At 47.6% G+C, this 18,035-nt stretch overlaps 1 protein-coding gene across 1 annotated transcript in view; it reads right to left on the bottom strand.

The window, feature by feature from the left end:
• Nucleotides 1-18,035, bottom strand: part of ADCY2 (adenylate cyclase 2) — a 685,338-nt gene that overhangs the window by 269,282 nt on the left and 398,021 nt on the right. Inside the window, exon 15 of the mRNA XM_089654517.1 lies at nt 16,929-17,013. Within this exon, the coding sequence (XP_089510643.1) occupies nt 16,929-17,013 (85 nt within the window). The remainder of the gene's footprint in view (nt 1-16,928; nt 17,014-18,035) is intronic.

Below are 18,035 nucleotides of genomic sequence, written 5' to 3'. Positions count from 1 at the left end.
CTGCGGGCACCGAGTCGTCTGGCAAGACTGCGGGCACCGAGTCGTCTGGCGGAACAGCGGGCATCGAGTCAACTGGCAAGACTGCGGGCACCGAGTCGTCTGGCAAGACTGCGGGCACCGAGTCGACTGGCGGAACAGCGGGCACCGAGTCGTCTGGCAAGACTGCGGGCACCGAGTCGACTGGCGGAACAGCGGGCACCGAGTCGTCTGGCAAGACTGCGGGCACCGAGCCAACTGGCGGAACAGCAGGCTTCGAGTCGTCTGCCAAGACTGCGGGCACCGAGTCGTCTGCCAAGACTGCGGGCACCGAGTCGTCTGGCAAGACTGCGGGCACCGAGTCGTCTGGCAAGACTGCGGGCACCGAGTCGTCTGGCAAGACTGCGGGCACCGAGTCGTCTGGCAAGACTGCGGGCACCGAGTCGTCTGGCAAGACTGCGGGCACCGAGTCGTCTGGCAAGACTGCGGGCACCGAGTCGTCTGGCAAGACTGCGGGCACCGAGTCGTCTGGCGGAACAGCGGGCGTCGAGTCAACTGGCAAGACTGCGGGCACCGAGTCGTCTGGCAAGACTGCGGGCACCGAGTCGACTGGCGGAACAGCGGGCATCGAGTCGTCTGGCAAGACTGCGGGCACCGAGTCGTCTGGCAAGACTGCGGGCACCGAGTCGTCTGGCAAGACTGCGGGCACAGAGTCGTCTGGCAAGACTGCGGGCACAGAGTCGTCTGGCAAGACTGCGGGCACAGAGTCGTCTGGCAAGACTGCGGGCACAGAGTCGTCTGGCAAGACAGTGGGCTCCGAGTCAACAGGCACGACAGTGGGCACCGGGTCATCAGGTATCGGATTGTCTGGCTCGACAGCGGGCATCGGGTCACCAGGTATGACAGCGGGCACTGGGTCACCAGGCATCAGGTCATTTGGCTTGCCAGCGGGCACCGCGTCATCTGGCAAGGCAGTGGGCACCGGGTCACCAGGCATGACAGCGGGCTCTGAGTCAATTGGCATGACAGCGGGCACTGGATCAGGTACCGGATCATCTGGATCAACAGCGGGCATCGAGTCAACTGGCCTAATAGGATCGTCGGGATGGATCAGTTCATCATGCTGAGTAGCGGCATCAGGCTGAATGCAGGCATCAGGCTGAGTAGAGGCTTCAGGCTGAGTAGAGGCTTCAGGCTGAGTAGAGGCATCCGGCTGAGTAGAGGCATCCGGCTGAGTAGAGGCATCCGGCTGAAGAGAGGCATCCGGCTGAAGAGAGGCATCCGGCTGAAGAGAGGCATCCGGCTGAAGAGAGGCATCCGGCTGAAGAGAGGCTTCAGGCTGAAGAGAGGCTTCAGGCTGAGTAGAGGCTTCAGGCTGAGTAGAGGCTTCAGGCTGAGTAGAGGCTTCAGGCTGAGTCACGGAAGGCAGGTTCACCGGTTTGGATACTGGCAGGATGGTATTGGTTGGAAAGAATTTTTGCTTTTTTCTGGTTTTAACTACTGGAGCACTGCAAGTAAACGCAGGTCTGCAAACGAATGGAGCAGCTGGAGACAGAGAAAAACTGGAGGATGGAACAGGAGAGGGAGCAGTTGCTACAGAGGGCTTTTTTACAGGGTTAAAGGCAGGATAGGTGCAGCGAGTGGGAACAGGGTACTGACATGCGGTAGATAGCCAAGTATACTGGGCTGTAACTGGAGGAGCTGGTGGGAATACAGGAGTAGAGTTAGAAGCAGGACTGGGTTTTTGTAAGCTGACTGAGGCTGGGTGCAACAAGTCTGTCCATGTCTGCAGTATGGGTTGAACAAAGCTGAGCTTACACAAAGCCTGTCTGACCAAAGACTGCACTGCGTTTATACAATCTCTTAGTGTCTGTGGTGAACATGTGGAATAACGCCCCAGAAAGTAACCCACATCATCCTCTAATAACCACACCAGGGACTCTACCTGGTCTGCACTAAATGGTGGCAAAAATTCATCCCTGCATTCGGGGGAACCAGATGAAACCAACTCAGCACAAACCTCAATCAAAGGCTGCACCTCAGAGAACTCTGTGCCCTGATCTACTAGAACATGAGCGAGCTGTATACATTCTAGTAGTTGATCCCTGGGATACTCCTTCAGAGTTTGATAAGCATACTCCCTGTCATCAAACACTAGCAGATATAAATACACAACCTCATCCAGATCCATCCTTCCCAGCAACAAGCCAAGATGGCTTCCCTGTGCAGCCACTTCTGGTCAGGATTGGCCTTGGTGTAATGTCAGGGCTCCCAGGTGTGACCAGAGGTGTGTGACTGACGCAGGGAAACGCAGACCTCAGATATGTTATAAACAATATAATTTATTAACACTAACAATACAAACATAAACGCAGTGCAATACTAAAACATAATACAGTGCAACCAAACCAAACCAATCCAACCACCCACAGATAACAGTACATACAAGCAAGCGTCGTCAGGCAGGCCGGGTCAATATCAATAGGGCAGGTAGGTACAGGGGGAGCAAGCGGAGATTGGTCGGGGTCACAGGCCAGGTTCAGCAGGTAGCAAGCAGCGTAGTACAGAGGGTCAGGCAGAGGGATGGTCAGGGTCACAAGCCAGGGATCAGAACAGGTAGCAAGCAGCGTGGTACAGAGGGTCAGGCAGAGGGATGGTCAGGAGCGAGCCGGGATCAAAGCAGGAGAAGTCAGCAGCGGTTCAGAAACAGGATGCAGGACAGAAACAGGATACAGGGCCCAGGATAAACACAACACCAAGGCAGAGTCTGTGGGTCTGGCCATCCCTTAAATACCCCAGCATAATCAGTTCCAGGTGTTAGCTGGCTGCAAAGTTGAGTCTCTGATTGCTGGGAGCATCCGCCGGCCAGCCCTGGTACTGCAGATCAAAAGGCAGGTGAGTCCCACCATTGCTGGCCAGTCCATTCCTGACAATACCTGCTGTGTGCAGTGGTTTTGCATAGAGCAGCCTGGATCCTCCTCTTCTACCCTGCAGGCTCTTCTGGCCCCTCCCTCCTGTCGGGTGCCCTGACAGCAAGCAGCTTGCTATGGGGCACCTGCTGCTCCATGTGTCCATTCACACGGAGCCACGGCTCAGCCCCCTCCCCCCTTCTCATTGGCTCACTGGCTGTGATTGACAGTAGTGGGAGCCAATGGCTCCCACTTCTGTCTCAGCCAATGAGAAGAGGGAGTCTTGGAATAGCTGAGATTCCAGTGCACATCGCTGGATTGAGAGGGGACGTAGGTGAGTATTAGGGGGGCTGGGGGTGATGCTGCACACAGAAGGTTTTTTACCTTCATGCATAGAATGCATAAAGGTAAAAAACCTTGAGCCTTTAGAACCACTTTAAGGAACAGAAATAGTCCCAAAGTCTATACTTGTATTTAAAAAAAAAATCATGAATTTGATTCATGAAATTATTTGGACATACCAATATTATGCAAAGGCATGCATATTCCTCTGCTAATATGGACAAAGTCAAGTAATAACAGGGTAGAGAGTGTTCCACGAAGGTATTGCTAACCATGGGCATTGCCAGGCCAGGGTACTGGAAACATGTACTTGGTCTTTCTTCCTTGGTGCCTCAGGTGAGCTACACCCACACTTTTTGACTATACAAGAGTCTCTACATGGCCGTGGGCCACATCTTCTGTGGCTGTGCAAGAGCACCTAAATAAAATATGTCAGAAAGCAGAATTTTGGCTACATTTATTTGCTAATTCCCACTAGTGTTCTCTGGAATTGTACTTTGTAACTTTTTTTACAAAAACACATGCATTTTGTATGCTCCACAGCTTAAACAGTATTTTACTACTGCCCAGAATAAAAAAAACACTTGGTTTAGAAGGTGAAAATAGCCTAAAGAACATTTGTTTTTGCCCACTTCATTAACATTTACATGCAATTTCCTGGATAAATGACTATGCAATTTATTTTTTTTTTAAGTGATTGAGAAGTGCTGGTTATATTAAAAGTCTGGGCAAGAGCACCTGCATGGTGGAAATGTGCCATTAAAGGCCAGACCTCAGATGCAGAGCAGTTCACAGCCAAGGAAAGCTGTCTCAGGCTACTTCTCACCTCTGGTGTGTCACATGATACAGCTGAGGAACAACTGGGGAAGACTTACCCTCACTCTGTGCCAGACACTTACGTTATCTGAGGTCTAGTCAGTGTTTTGAAAGCAGGGGACATTTGTTCTAGGGGTATTTTTGCTATACTAAATGGGGGGTGAAATTTATGCTGTGAAGGGGGGTAGGGGTTGCTTGGGAGAGGGATGAGAGACAGGAGAAATTTATGCTGGGGAGGATTTTTGTTTGTGGGGATTAATTTGTGGGGCCATGGAGTTTCAGAGGGGTACATTTTTGTTTGGAGAAGACGGGAAAGTTTTTTGGGGAAACAAAAGGAGATATTGACTTGAAGGAAATAGGGTGGAAGGTAGATTTTTGCTTTGGGAAGTTTTGCTTGGGAAATTTTTAATTGATGCGGGAGATTTTTTGTGGGGGATATTTTTGCTTGGGAATTTTACTAGTGAGATTGGTCTTTGTGTGGGTAATTTGTCATTGGGGGGGATTTTGCCTTGGGAAGATTGAGAATAATCTTTGCTAGTGTGGTGGCTGAATTGGTGCTAGTAGTGTACTCTACACTTTGTTAGCAGGTCTATGAGATACATACGTCTGAAAGCTGCATTCTGAGATATGTGCCAAGGACATTGACCACTGTACTTTATACTCTGTACTATGCAATACTAAGCGTGACAGTCAGGAGTGTGCAATGTATGGCAGAACATACAGAGTACATTATATACTCCTGACCACTGAATTTTTATGTTACACCATACATTGCTACATACTCCTGATTGATATACTCTGTACATTGTACTGAATATTACATATTTATGGTTACTGCACTCTTTACATTACATACTTTTTACTGCTTTGCACTAGACTGCACATTACATACTCCTGATCTCTGCATTCTGAACGGTACACAGTCCCAACACCTGAACTGTGTGTTACACTCTCTTGACCTCTGCACTCTGTGAGTTACACAATTCGGACACCTACACTTTACGTATTACATACTCCTCGCCCCTGCAGTTTGTGCATTACAAATGTTTAAACCCTTAATACTCTGTGTGTTAAAAACATCTGATCCATTCACTGTGAGTCTACTCTCTCCTTTGCACTTTGAAGATAGGTTATGTATAACCAACATGAACAGCTTTAAAATGGTAGTAAATTTAAATCTAAATGTTGGTGTGATGTAAAATATTTGAATTTTGTTTAAAGAAATCTGTGTAGTCCCTCATAATTGCCTGGTATAGAGGACAAGGATGCAAATATTAGTGAGAATATGTGTACATTGTACATGGGTAACAAATTGTTAAAAGACAGAAGATAAAGGATAATTATCAATAATGAAACACAATTTAATTGGGATACGGTATTCAGTGGCATGCTACAGGGATCAGTGGTGGGCCCAGTTCTTTTCAATCTATTTATTTATGATTTGGTTTATGAAATAGATAACAGTATTTGTATTTTGCAGATGGCAAAAAAGTATGAAAAGTTATGAAAAATCATCATAAGGGTTAAGGGTCTTAACAAAATGGGCAGTTAAAACATTCAGTTTAATGGTGAAAATTGTAAGGTTATGCACCTTGGCCCAGGGCAAAATAGGGGTGACTATGTTTGGACCTGCCTCTAGATAGTTGGAGTACCATTTATCTTAGACACTACCTCCAGAGTTTTGGGAAATCTGATTACTCCACATGTACACTTACACCTTTTGATGCAATTCTTTACAGATTCCTGACTGTCATCCAATGTCTTCTCCCGTTTATACACCACTGGGAATCTGACCTAGGCATGACGTTTGTGACCCAACAGGTAGACAAGATTCTACAACTGGCCCATAAATCTTCCCTAGCAAATAAGTACCAGGAAACAGGATATAAGCTACTAGCCAGATGGTATTATGTTCCATATATACTACCACAAGATCCCAGACACCTGTTGATGTTGCACCAGGGCAATATGTATGATAGCCCATATTTTCTGGAACTGTCCCAAAGTATGCCCCTTCTGGGAGGGCGTGACTGCTACAATTAAACAACTGACTTCTGTAGATTTAAGGAACTTGCCTGCTCCACTTGATGGAGAGACCCATCTGGAAATACAAGGCTTCCCTAACTATAAACCCATCAAATGCAGCCAAGGCTTGTATTCTGGGTCTCTGGAAGCAACCCCAACCCCCCACTAGGTCACTGTGGTGTTCCAAAGTCAATGACCTTCTTTATATGGAAGACTTAACGCTCCAGACTCTGGGGTGCGTCCCGATTTATCCTGAAGTTGGGATCTTTTCCCAGCCGAGACCGGCTAAGTGACTTCAGCCAACAGTGGGCTTCAGGCTGAAAATGGGTCACAGGAGTGCAGAACGAACTGTACTCCTGTGATCTACAGTAGAAGTACAGTCAAAAGAGCTTTGGCCATACTTCTCCTTTAACTTCAGGTGATGTCCCAATCTGATCTTGAGCCATTCTAAGCATTTGGCTGAGTGCATATGTCTCTGTGGTACCCAACCTGGAGACACCCCCAGAGAGCTACCCTCCTCTCTCCTGCCTCTACCCCCTAACATCCCCCCTTTTTTTGCTCTCCCTATCACCCCCACCTAACTAATATATTACTTGGCTGCTGCATACATGCTAACCTTTACATTGTGTCTTATGTTAAAATGTTCCATTTGTTGGACTCCAGTAGTTAAGTTTTTTTTATTTTTTGGCAATATGTAATTCAACTCGCCAGCTCATACACAGGATGAGTATATGGAAATATGATGTTTTCACTAAGTCTCAGAACTGGATTTCAATGTTTATGTTACAGGATAGTCACTGTAAGAATTAGAGATGAGCGAATCGAACATGACGAAGTGGAATTCGTTCCGAAGATTTGGAAAAATTCTATTCGCGACGAATCCGAAGATTAGCAAACTTCGGATGCACGAATCGAATTTTCCCAAAAATGGCGGCGACATGTGTGGCGACAGGAGAAAATGGACAGAGAAGATGGGGCGGGGATCTCTGGGAAGGCGCGCAGACAAGGCGCGCTGACCCATAATGCATTCATGAGTCATGAATCATGACATGTGATCACATTAGCCAATCAGCAGCCAGCCAGCACTGTGTAATGGTGGAGCTATAAATCGCGGCCATCTTAGAATTCTCCATTAGCCTCCGGTCATTCAAGAGAGACAGACCTGTCTGTATTAAGGGACAGAGTTAGGGCCACAGAGACTTTAGGGCCACAGAATCGTTACTCAGGGACACAGAATCGTTACTCAGGGACACAGAATCCTTACTCAGGGACACAGAATCCTTACTCAGGGACACAGAATCCTTACTCAGGGCCACAGCTATCAAAGAATCGAAAATTTAAAGTGACATACACCCTTTTTTTTTTTGGTGGCTGTCGTGCACAGTTGGTGCTGCAGTTTGCCGATTGTGCAAAATAAACGGACTTTCTGCTTCACAACCACTATTGTACGTTCAAAGAGTTAAATCCATTTACACGCCGGCTGGCGGTAATATTTTTTGGGTGATTAGTGCATTCCAGTGACATAAACGTACAGTTTCCAGCCAACGGCAAGCTGCAAGTGACCAATTGTGCTAAATAAACTGACTTTCTGCTTCACAACCACTATTGTACGTTCAAAGAGTTAAATCCATATACACGCCGGGTGGCGGTAATATTTTTTGAGTGATTAGTGCATTCCAGTGACATAAACGTACAGTTTCCAGCCAACGGCAAGCTGCAATTGACCGATTGAACGTACAATAGTGGTTGTGAAGCAGAAAGTCAGTTTATTTAGCACAAAGAGTTAAATCCATATACACGCCGGGTGGCGGTAATATTTTTTGGGTGATTAGTGCATTCCAGTGACCTAAACGTACAGTTTCCAGCCAACGGCAAGCTGCAATTGACCGATTGTGCTAAATAAACTGACTTTCTGCTTCACAACCACTATTGTACGTTCAAAGAGTTAGATCCATTTACACGCCGGGTGGCGGTAATATTTTTGGGGGGATTAGTGCATTCCAGTGACATAAACATACAGTTTACAGCCAACGGCAAGCTGCAATTGACCGATTGTGCTAAATAAACTGACTTTCTGCTTAACAACCACTATTGTACGTTCAAAGAGTTAGATCCATTTACACGCCGGGTGGCGGTAATATTTTTGGGGGGATTAGTGCATTCCAGTGACATAAACGTACAGTTTCCAGCCAACGGCAAGCTGCAATTGACCGATTGTGCTAAATAAACTGACTTTCTGCTTCACAACCACTATTGTACGTTCAAAGAGTTAAATCCATTTACACGCCGGCTGGCGGTAATATTTTTTGAGTGATTAGTGCATTCCAGTGACCTAAACGTACAGTTTCCAGCCAACGGCAAGCTGCAATTGACCGATTGTGCTAAATAAACTGACTTTCTGCTTCACAACCACTATTGTACGTTCAAAGAGTTAAATCCGGTTTTATTTTTGGGGTGCTTATTGAATTAAAGAGTATGTCAGACAACACGCAGAGGAGTGGCAGAGGAGGCAATGTTTCAGGAGCGAGCAGACCTGGCAGCAGAGGAAGGGGTCGAGGCAGCACTAGTCGCAGCCAGAGGCCAGTGCTCCCGGTGTCATCCAGCGGTCGTGTCTCCACCGACAACCCTGCCGTCATCGATTGGTTGACTCGGTCGTCTTCCTCTTCCCAGGTCACCTCAGACACCTACAGCCAACGGTCGGTGGGTACGTCAGACACAACCGTTAGTTGGCATGGCCCGGGAGCAAGCCCACTGAAATCACGTGTCCTCGACCTGCCCCTGTCCTTTGGTGTTCCCTCACCAAGCGAAGTATCGCATGCTGTGGGCTCAGCCCCACTGTACAGTGAGGAAGAGCTAACAGAGGGCGGTCAGGAACGGGGGGAGACATCCGCCTCTTCAGCAGCCAGGCGAAGAAGTACTGGCGAGGAGAGTGGCTCGGTAGCCGGTCTAGAGACAGGTCTGTCTCCTGACCCACACGCAGCCGAGGGGGCTAGTAGTGACGCGGAGACCCTAATTGATGATGATGAGGCTGATCGCACTTGGCAGCCTCGTCGTCATCAGGCTATTGCTTCCGCATCATCAGGAGAAGAGGGTGCCAGCTTGCCAGCGAGCAAAACAGTCGGTGGGTTGCCCAGGAGGCAGCAGGGTCGCAGCAGTGTCAGTGGAGCCAAACGGCCACGGAGTAGAGCACCAGCTCCACTGCAGCCTACCACCACGGCCAGTAGTGGTGCCGGTGTGCACGGAGGAAGTAGCAGTCAGCCAGTGAGGAGTAGCGGGGGCAAAGTTTCCTACTCGGCGGTGTGGCAATTTTTCGTCAAGCCGCCCGAGGAAGTAAACGTAGCAGTATGTCGACTATGTGGCCAGAAAGTCAAGCGTGGCCAGGGGGCCAATGTTGGGACTACAGCGTTGCGTCAGCATATGCAGCGTCGCCATTCGGTGGCCTGGGAAAACCGTGATAAAGATACGGCGGTTCTGCCTGCCCCAGCCCCCGCTCCATCACCCGCTCCGTTACTTGCTCCGTCACCCGACGTCAATCGCCCTCTATCAGCCAGTCAAGGCTCCAACACCTCTGCTGAGGGGAGTTGTCGCTCGTTGGCATCTTCCGCTCGTTCAGATGCTCCTTCTCCTGCTACTCCTCTTCACGGATTCCGTCAGCAGTCTTTCTTGGAATCCGTTTCCAAGAGACAACAGTTTGCGAGCATGCACCCGATGGTGCAGAAGCTGAACGTCCTCCTGTCCAAGTTGCTGGTGCTGCAGTCCCTCCCTTTCCAAGTGGTGGACTCAGCACCTTTCCGAGAAATGATGGCTTGTGCCGAGCCGCGGTGGAGAGTGCCAAGCCGGCATTTCTTCGCCAAAAAGACAGTGCCAGCCCTGCATTCACATGTAGAAGAGATGGTGGGCCAGTCTTTGAGCATGTCGGTCTCTGCCAAAGTGCACGGCAGCGCCGACGTGTGGAGCTGTAACTACGGTCAGGGACAGTACATGTCATTTACGGCCCACTGGGTGAACGTGGTGCCGGCACAGCCGCACCAGCAACTTGGACAGGTCACGCCGCTTTTGCCTCCACGTTTGCACGTCCTTGGTCCGGCAAAGATGTCCGCCTCTACCACCTCTTCTTCCGCCGTGTCCTCAGCCGCCACCCCCGTGCCAAGTCCCATTACCTGACCGGCATATCACATGTGCAGGGCGCAACTGTGTCACGCTGTGCTGCACCTGGTATGCCTTGGCGAACGTAGTCACACAGGGGAGGAACTTCTGAGTGTAATGAACAGAGAAATCGACAGATGGCTGTCTCCGCGCAAACTGAAAATCGGAACCATGTTGACCGACAACAGAAAGAACATGATGTCTGCTCTGCGTCAAGGAAGGTTGTGCCATGCGCCATGCATGGCTCACGTGTTCAATCTGGTTGTCAAGCGGTTCCTAAAATCCACCATCCCACTGCAAGACATCCTTAAAATGTCACGTAAACTTTGCATGCATTTCAGCCATTCCTACACCGCAAAGCACACCCTCCTTGAGCTGCAGCGGCAGAACGGAATTCCACAGCATCGCCTGATCTGCGACGTTGCAACAAGGTGGAATTCAACCCTACATATGTTAGACCGCCTTTACGAACAGCGAAAGGCCATCACCGATTTCCTGATGTTAAAGCGGATAAAGGTACTCCCCTGTGTAACTTAGATGTCAGCCATTGGCAGCTCATGCGTGACACCTGCCGCTTGCTCAGGCCCTTTGAGGAGGCCACGCTATTCGTGAGTCGGCAGGACTATGGGATGAACGACGTCATTCCTCTGTTGCACGTCCTGGAACAAATGCTGTTAACAATGGCTAGTCAGGGTGCGGTAGACGTGGCGCACAGATCTCAACGCCACATGACCCCTGTGGCGGCAGGACAGGAAGAAGAGGAGGAGGTAGAGGAGGACATTGGTGCTCAGGAATTATTGAGTGAAATGGGTGGTTTTTCCACTCAGCGGACAGGAGTGGAGGAGCAGGAGCATCTGGTAGAGGAGGAGGAGGAGACAGAGGACCCAGACGCACCGTGGCAGTATGCTGTGGAGATGGAGGCAGGGAGTCCCTCGCATTCCTTGGCACAAATGGCCCATAGCATGCTCGGTTGCTTGCGTAGCGACAGCCGAATAATAACCATCAGACAGAGGGATGACTTTTGGCTGTCCACCTTGTTGGACCCTCGCTACCGTTCAAAAATGGTGGCCTTTTTCACACCTGCTGAGAGGGAGGCCAAAATAACGTACTATAAAAACCACCTATGTAGTCAGTTGATCTCTGCCTTTCTGCGCCAACGTCCATCCTCAGACACTGTGGGCCCTGTGCACTCGCGTTCCGCTGCCATGGCAGCAGGGGAGGGGTGGGGTGGTAGGAGCAGTGGCAGCTCCACCCCTCCACTGGTGAAGAAAGCTACTCAGTCTGCAGTCGATGAGGAGTAGCTTTCTTCACCAGCGCAGTGAGGAAACTACTAACCAGCCGCAGCAGCAGCAGCATCAGGTGGACCTGGAGCAGGACCTCAAACAACAGGCTCGGGCCTACTTGGACAGCACCCTGCCAACCGAGGTAGACAATCCCCTTGACTACTGGGCAACGAAACTTGACCTTTGGCCCCAACTAGCTGAATTTGCCCTTGAAAGGCTGTCATGCCCGGCCAGTAGCGTGGCATCGGAGCGCGTGTTTAGTGCGGCAGGAGGTATTGTAACTCCGCGGAGGACACGACTGTCCACCCAAAGTGTGGAGAGACTCACGTTTGTGAAAATGAATCAGGCGTGGATTAGTCTGGATTTCAAACCACCAGTTCCTGACACAACTGACTAAATCCGCCATGAATCATGCCCCAAACATGTTATTATTTTTAACATAGGCCTCTGTATGGCCTTCAATTTAAGCTGCTTACGCTTCGCCACTCTGCCATGGGCCCCTGTACCGCCTCCTCTTGCTGCTGCCAGGTTCAGAGTGTGTCATGGGTCCCTGTACGGCCTCCCATTGCTGCTGACTTCATCGCCAGACTCTGCCATGTGCCACTTTCAGGTCTCCTTACACTGTTGGTGGGTTCCATTTTGTCATAGGGTGCTGGCAGATTACGGGCCTCCCATTGCTGCTGCCAGGCCCGTAATCTGCCATGGGCCCCCGTACCGCCTCCTCATGCTGCTGCCAGGTCCAGAGTGTGTCATGGGTCCCTGTACGGCCTCCCATTGCTGCTGTCTCCATCGCCAGACTCTGCCATGTGCCACTTTCAGGTCTCCTTACACTGTTGGTGGGTTCCATTTTGTCATAGGGTGCTGGCAGATTACGGGCCTCCCATTGCTGCTGCCAGGCCCGTAATCTGCCATGGGCCCCCGTACCGCCTCCTCATGCTGCTGCCAGGTCCAGAGTGTGTCATGGGTCCCTGTACGGCCTCCCATTGCTGCTGTCTCCATCGCCACACTCTGCCATGTGCCACTTTCAGGTCTCCTCACACTGCTGGTGTGTTCCATTTTGTCATAGGGTGCTGGCAGATTACGGGCCTCCCATTGCTGCTGCCAGGCCCGTAATCTGCCATGGGCCCCCGTACCGCCTCCTCATGCTGCTGCCAGGTCCAGAGTGTGTCATGGGTCCCTGTACGGCCTCCCATTGCTGCTGTCTCCATCGCCACACTCTGCCATGTGCCACTTTCCGGTCTCCTCACACTGCTGGTGGGTTCCATTTTGTCATAGGGTGCTGGCAGATTACGGGCCTCCCATTGCTGCTGCCAGGCCCGTAATCTGCCATGGGCCCCCGTACCGCCTCCTCATGCTGCTGCCAGGTCCAGAATGTGTCATGTGTCCCTGTACGGCCTCCCATTGCTGCTGTCTCCATCGCCACACTCTGCCATGTGCCACTTTCAGGTCTCCTCACACTGCTGGTGGGTTCCATTTTTGTCATAGGGTGCTGTATGGCCTCCCATTGCTGCTGCCTCCACCGCCACACTGTGGCTCCACACTCTGGTTTTGGCCCCGTGACTGCCCAAATGAGTGAAGTGTGCGGTGATTCTAAGATCGACGGCACTCATCTGCATGTCATACTGACTGACAGTATTATTTCTCTTCCCCAGCAGACTCCAAGGGCATTTAAATTAAAGGTACAGTGTTCTGCACTAATATAAAGGCTCTCTGAAGCCTAGAAACCCTTTTTATAAGTTAAATTCGCAGCGAATATATTCGCATCGAATCAAATTTATTCCTCGAATTCGCCGAATCAGCCGAATCGAATTTTTGAATACTTCGCTCATCTCTACTCCTGATCTACTTTTTAGATAAGAAGACTTGTTAAGACATATTGAAAATTCAAAAGAGTTCTCAAACACCACTATAGATGTTTCTCAGTAGACCTTACACAGATGGTTGTTTAAACAAGTAGGCTGAAGTTCAACTAGATTTGTTAATTTCTGATAAATCATATACTATATCTAAGGTGCAGATCCAAGTACATAAAAATTGGTCACAATAGCTCTGATATGCTAAACTGTAAAAAGCAGCTGCTTCAAACAAGCATACACGATGATGTTAGTTATTTCACCCAATGTGTTCTGTAACTGAAACATACATAGGAGTCTGGGGAGGACCTCGTAAAGTCAAAATAAGTTAGATGGGAATAAATAATAATAATAATAATAAATAATTCATGATGGTTTGATTCCCCTGGTGCCCAGTGATTTGCCACAGTTTTTTTTCCCAGATTAGTACAGGGGCAGCCAGGCACACAGCACAGTCACTAACTCTGGCTCAATGGTCAGTCTAGGGGTTGTCTTTTTGATATTTATTACTGAATAAACTTGGATGTGATGCAGGAAGCTGTGGGATGCAAGCACTGGCTATGGTGTAAGTAACAGCAAACAGTCACAAGCATACTAGACTCAAGTCTGTTCTAACAATGTTCCTGGCTGCTTGGATGTCTCCTTCCAATATCAGTTAGACATTCACCTGTGAACCCTTCAGACCAGACTACTTTTGAGAAAACAGGGGGATGTGTCAGGACAGAGTGGGTCCCTTCCTAGTGCTGTGTTAATGCACAGGCACCTCTGGGAACTGCCTAGGGGCCCTAAGTGCATGGCAGGAGGGCTTGCAGTTTCCTGCCAACAGTTCCTCCTCTTTCAGTACAGGTTAGTTTAGTTATCTGTGTCTCACATCTCCAGTGTCTTCATGGTCCTCTCCCTTCCTGGCATCTTCCTCCCCACCTCAGCCACTATCCCATGCTGTTCCCTTTCATCTTCACACAGTTCCATCCATCTCTGCATTTCACACTGCCTCTCTCAGATCATTGTTAATACTCACTCCCTTCTCCCAGCCTAGCAGTCCTGCTAATTTACAGCCTCATCCCCCAAATGGCTGGAAGTCTCTTCCTGACACTTTTCTCAACAATAGTACCTCCAGTTTACTCCCCCTGCCTCTTCATCTATCTGCTTCTTCTCTGGAGGCACTTCACCTTCACACAGATATGTCCCCCCTCATACACAAACACTTAAAATCGCTGGAATCCCCCTTCCTGCACACTGTTCAACACTGTCTCTGTACTATTATTATACAGGATTTATATAGCACCAACTCCCTCTTCTCCAGCCAGCCCATGTGCTTTAACCCGTTCTTGCACCATGCAGCAGCAAAACCCTCCGTGTGCAAGGGGTAGGCCTCCTCTGTATATTCCACAAGGCTGGAGGCCCTCAAACATTCAAAAGCAGCTAAAAGAAGATGACTCCCAGTCACGATAGTGCGACAAGATAATACACTTGGGCCAAGCCCGTCAAATACTTTGGGGTATCAAGAAAGTAGGCCCAGCCTTTCATTAGAAGGCAGGTCAAAAAATGTAAATATTATGCTCAGTTTTATCCGGCGAGAAGACGACCACAACCACAGAGGGCACGGAAAAAGGTTTGTGCCACAAGGCTCATAAATCTGATAACCTGCAGGGCTTCACCGCCCTGAAAGAATGGCATCTTCTTTTAGCTGCTTTTGAATGTTTGAGGGTATCTTCCCCTCCCTTTTCCTTGGCAATTGTTGCATTGTGGAAGGAGAGGACCTTTTTCCTGTGGAAAGGCTTGATTTGTGATACAAATACTTCTATTAAAGATCATTGAGGTTTTGGACTGTCAGCCATTTTTGCGCCCCCATATCTGGCCTTTTGAGCATCCTCCAACCTTGTGGAATATACAGAGGAGGCCTACCCCTTGTACACGGAGGGTTTTGTTGCTGCATGTTGTATATTGATATCATATATTTTACTTCTAAGCCACTGAAGAAGCGATCATTGTTGTGAAACATGTTGGGCCATTTTCCTGCGGCTTAATGTCCTCCACCCCCCCTTATAGAATTCATCTGTTGGTTATGTCGTTTCCAATCATTAAGGTGTTCCTTGTTTATGGTGGGCTGTGGGACATTGTCTGCGGGGATAGCATAACTATGATCTTTTAAACTGCAAGATGTTTTTCCATGATTTATTGTCATAATAAAGTACAAATGATTTTACTAATATGTGTTTGGAATTTCTGTGCCTCTAAAGTCCATTTGCAACCTCTCCCCCGTTTTTTTTCCCTTCAATTTCTGACTATTATAATTAGGACGTGGCACTAAAATATTACCCAATTTTTTGCAAGTGATCTGGCACCCGGATACACTCCAATTTCTTCCTTTAGTCTACTGGGACTTTGTACTCTGAAGTAATGAGGCCAAGATAAATTTTTTTGGAACCGATGGCTTCAAAACTGTATGGAGTTGCAAAGGTGAGAAGTACAAAAAAAATGCATGGTGCCTACAGTGAAGCATGGTTGTGGCAGTGTCCTTCTCTGGTGTTGCATGAGTGCTGCTGGTATCGAGGAGTGGAATTTCATTGATGGTATCATGAATTCACAGATGTACTTTTCTATATTGAAAGAGAAAATTCTACCATCACTGTGTGCCCTTAGTTGTCATGCACTTTTCCAACATGACAATGATCCAAAACAAACATCTAAGGCCACTGTTGCATTTCTGAAGAGGAACAGGGTGAAAGTGATTCAGTGGCCAAGTATGTCTCCTGATCTGAACCCAATCAAACACCTATGAGGAATTGTGAAGAGACAAGTTGAGCATCACTCTTCATTCAGCATCCAGGCTCTAAAAGATGTCGTTCTTGAAGAATGGAAACAAGATAGATGTTGCAATATGTTGCCAACTTGTTCATTCCATGCCTAGAAGACTTGGTGCTGTCCTTACAAAGCATGGAGGTCATACAAAATACTAGATGTAGTAATTTTTGTTGTGGGGTGTATTCATTTTTGCATCAATTAATTTGAGTAAAACTGAAGATTTTTGAATCTAAGTTATATTATTAAACTTACTTTCATGTGATGAGCTAAACAAATGTTCTATAAAACTCAGTTTGGTCAAAATTTGGGAAATTGTTCTTGTGTTCATTGAGATATTGATTAAAATCTTACTTTTCAAAAGAGATGCACTCATTTATGCTGAGCACTGTATGTGATTAATATTTACTGCAGATATTTGTTGTACCATGCTATTTACACATTGAAATTTATACTTTTATTTTTTATCTTTTATGTGTATTACCTATGGGTTATTCACTGTTTTTGGATAGTTTATTCCAGAGCTGCTTTGGTGTGTTTTAATTTGGTATTTATTTATATTAGGGTAGCTGATTTGATAGGCTCGCTTTATAATGTTCATTTTGGTGTGTAAGCAGTGTGTGGTTATTTCATAATGATCATAATGTGTCCACTGTTAAAAAATACAAAACATCAAGGATATTGTATTGACCAGTGTCATTACAATATGCTGACACTTGTGTATGGCTTTAAAAAACCGTAAAGCATTAAGTAAACACTTGACATATGGTACCTACCAAGAGTTGTCCAATAAAACATAGAATTAGAATGAATGACAAGATGAGGAATGCAGAGCCAAATGAAATCCACAGAGCAACTGTTCTGTAAAATAAATATAGATAAATTATGTTCATGCAATGAACTTATAAATGTTTGCCTATATAAAGATAAATGGACTGGGAAGCTCAAGCAAAAAATTATGAAAATACAGCAGAAATTTATACTTTTACAGGGACGTGTTAACCTATGATGCACAGGCATGTGATGCACAGCAGCTGCACGGACACAGAGCCTGTGTCCCAATATGACATTTGTGTGTGTGCGGCTCCCTGAACTGGTCCCTGAAACACCCTGAGACATCTGGATGTCATATTGGGACACAATGGATGTGTCTGTGCAGCCGCTGTGTCCCAATTGACATCAATAAGACTGCCTATACGGGGAAGCTTGGAACTCCTGTGCATCCCTGTGTGGGTCAACACAGCCCTGCATGGACTTACACTATAGTACACCCAGTCTGAACAAGGTCTTAGACTGTTTAAAATAGTGCAGTTATTACAGCCTTGCTCTAAGGCATAACCATAGATTTAAACATCTCCCACAGGTTTCCCTCTTCCAGACACAGCACGTCTCAAAATAGCAAAATCGTAGCCTTAGGCAGTTAGTGCCTGCTGCATCTCTGTGCTGTGATGTGTAGTGGCTCCCTGCTGTAATGGTTCGGGTAGGTGTCTAATGCCTGAGAACTCGCTATCTTCATGCACCCATAACATGTGGTTCGTAGGGGGTAGACGTAGATGATAAACTTGACTTATTTTATCCAATCAAGACTTGGTCAATGCATACTTCATTGTAGTTAAACTCCAATAATTCTACTATGGTAACACGAACTTGGGGGACTGGCTGACAATTCTATTTAACAAGTTAAGAGATGCATGGACTTTCAACCTAGCTGTTTAACACATCTTTGTACATTGTAAAAGAGCCTTCCCTTCTAGTGAACAAATCATTCCAGATAACTACTTATTTTCTCATTTCCAACCCCCCCCCCCAAATGACCCCTTTTTGGAATTTAAAAAGAGGCATGGTGAGTATTTTGCAGTTCTCATTTTTTCTCACAAGGTTTT

The sequence above is a fragment of the Staurois parvus genome, unplaced genomic scaffold (genome assembly GCF_062004578.1).
Source record: "Staurois parvus isolate SC_StPar_1 unplaced genomic scaffold, SC_StPar_1.0 ptg000772l, whole genome shotgun sequence".
Taxonomy (NCBI): Eukaryota; Metazoa; Chordata; class Amphibia; order Anura; family Ranidae; genus Staurois; species Staurois parvus.
Note: the sequence above shows the minus strand (reverse complement) of the source record. Positions and strands in the feature narration are given on the sequence as shown.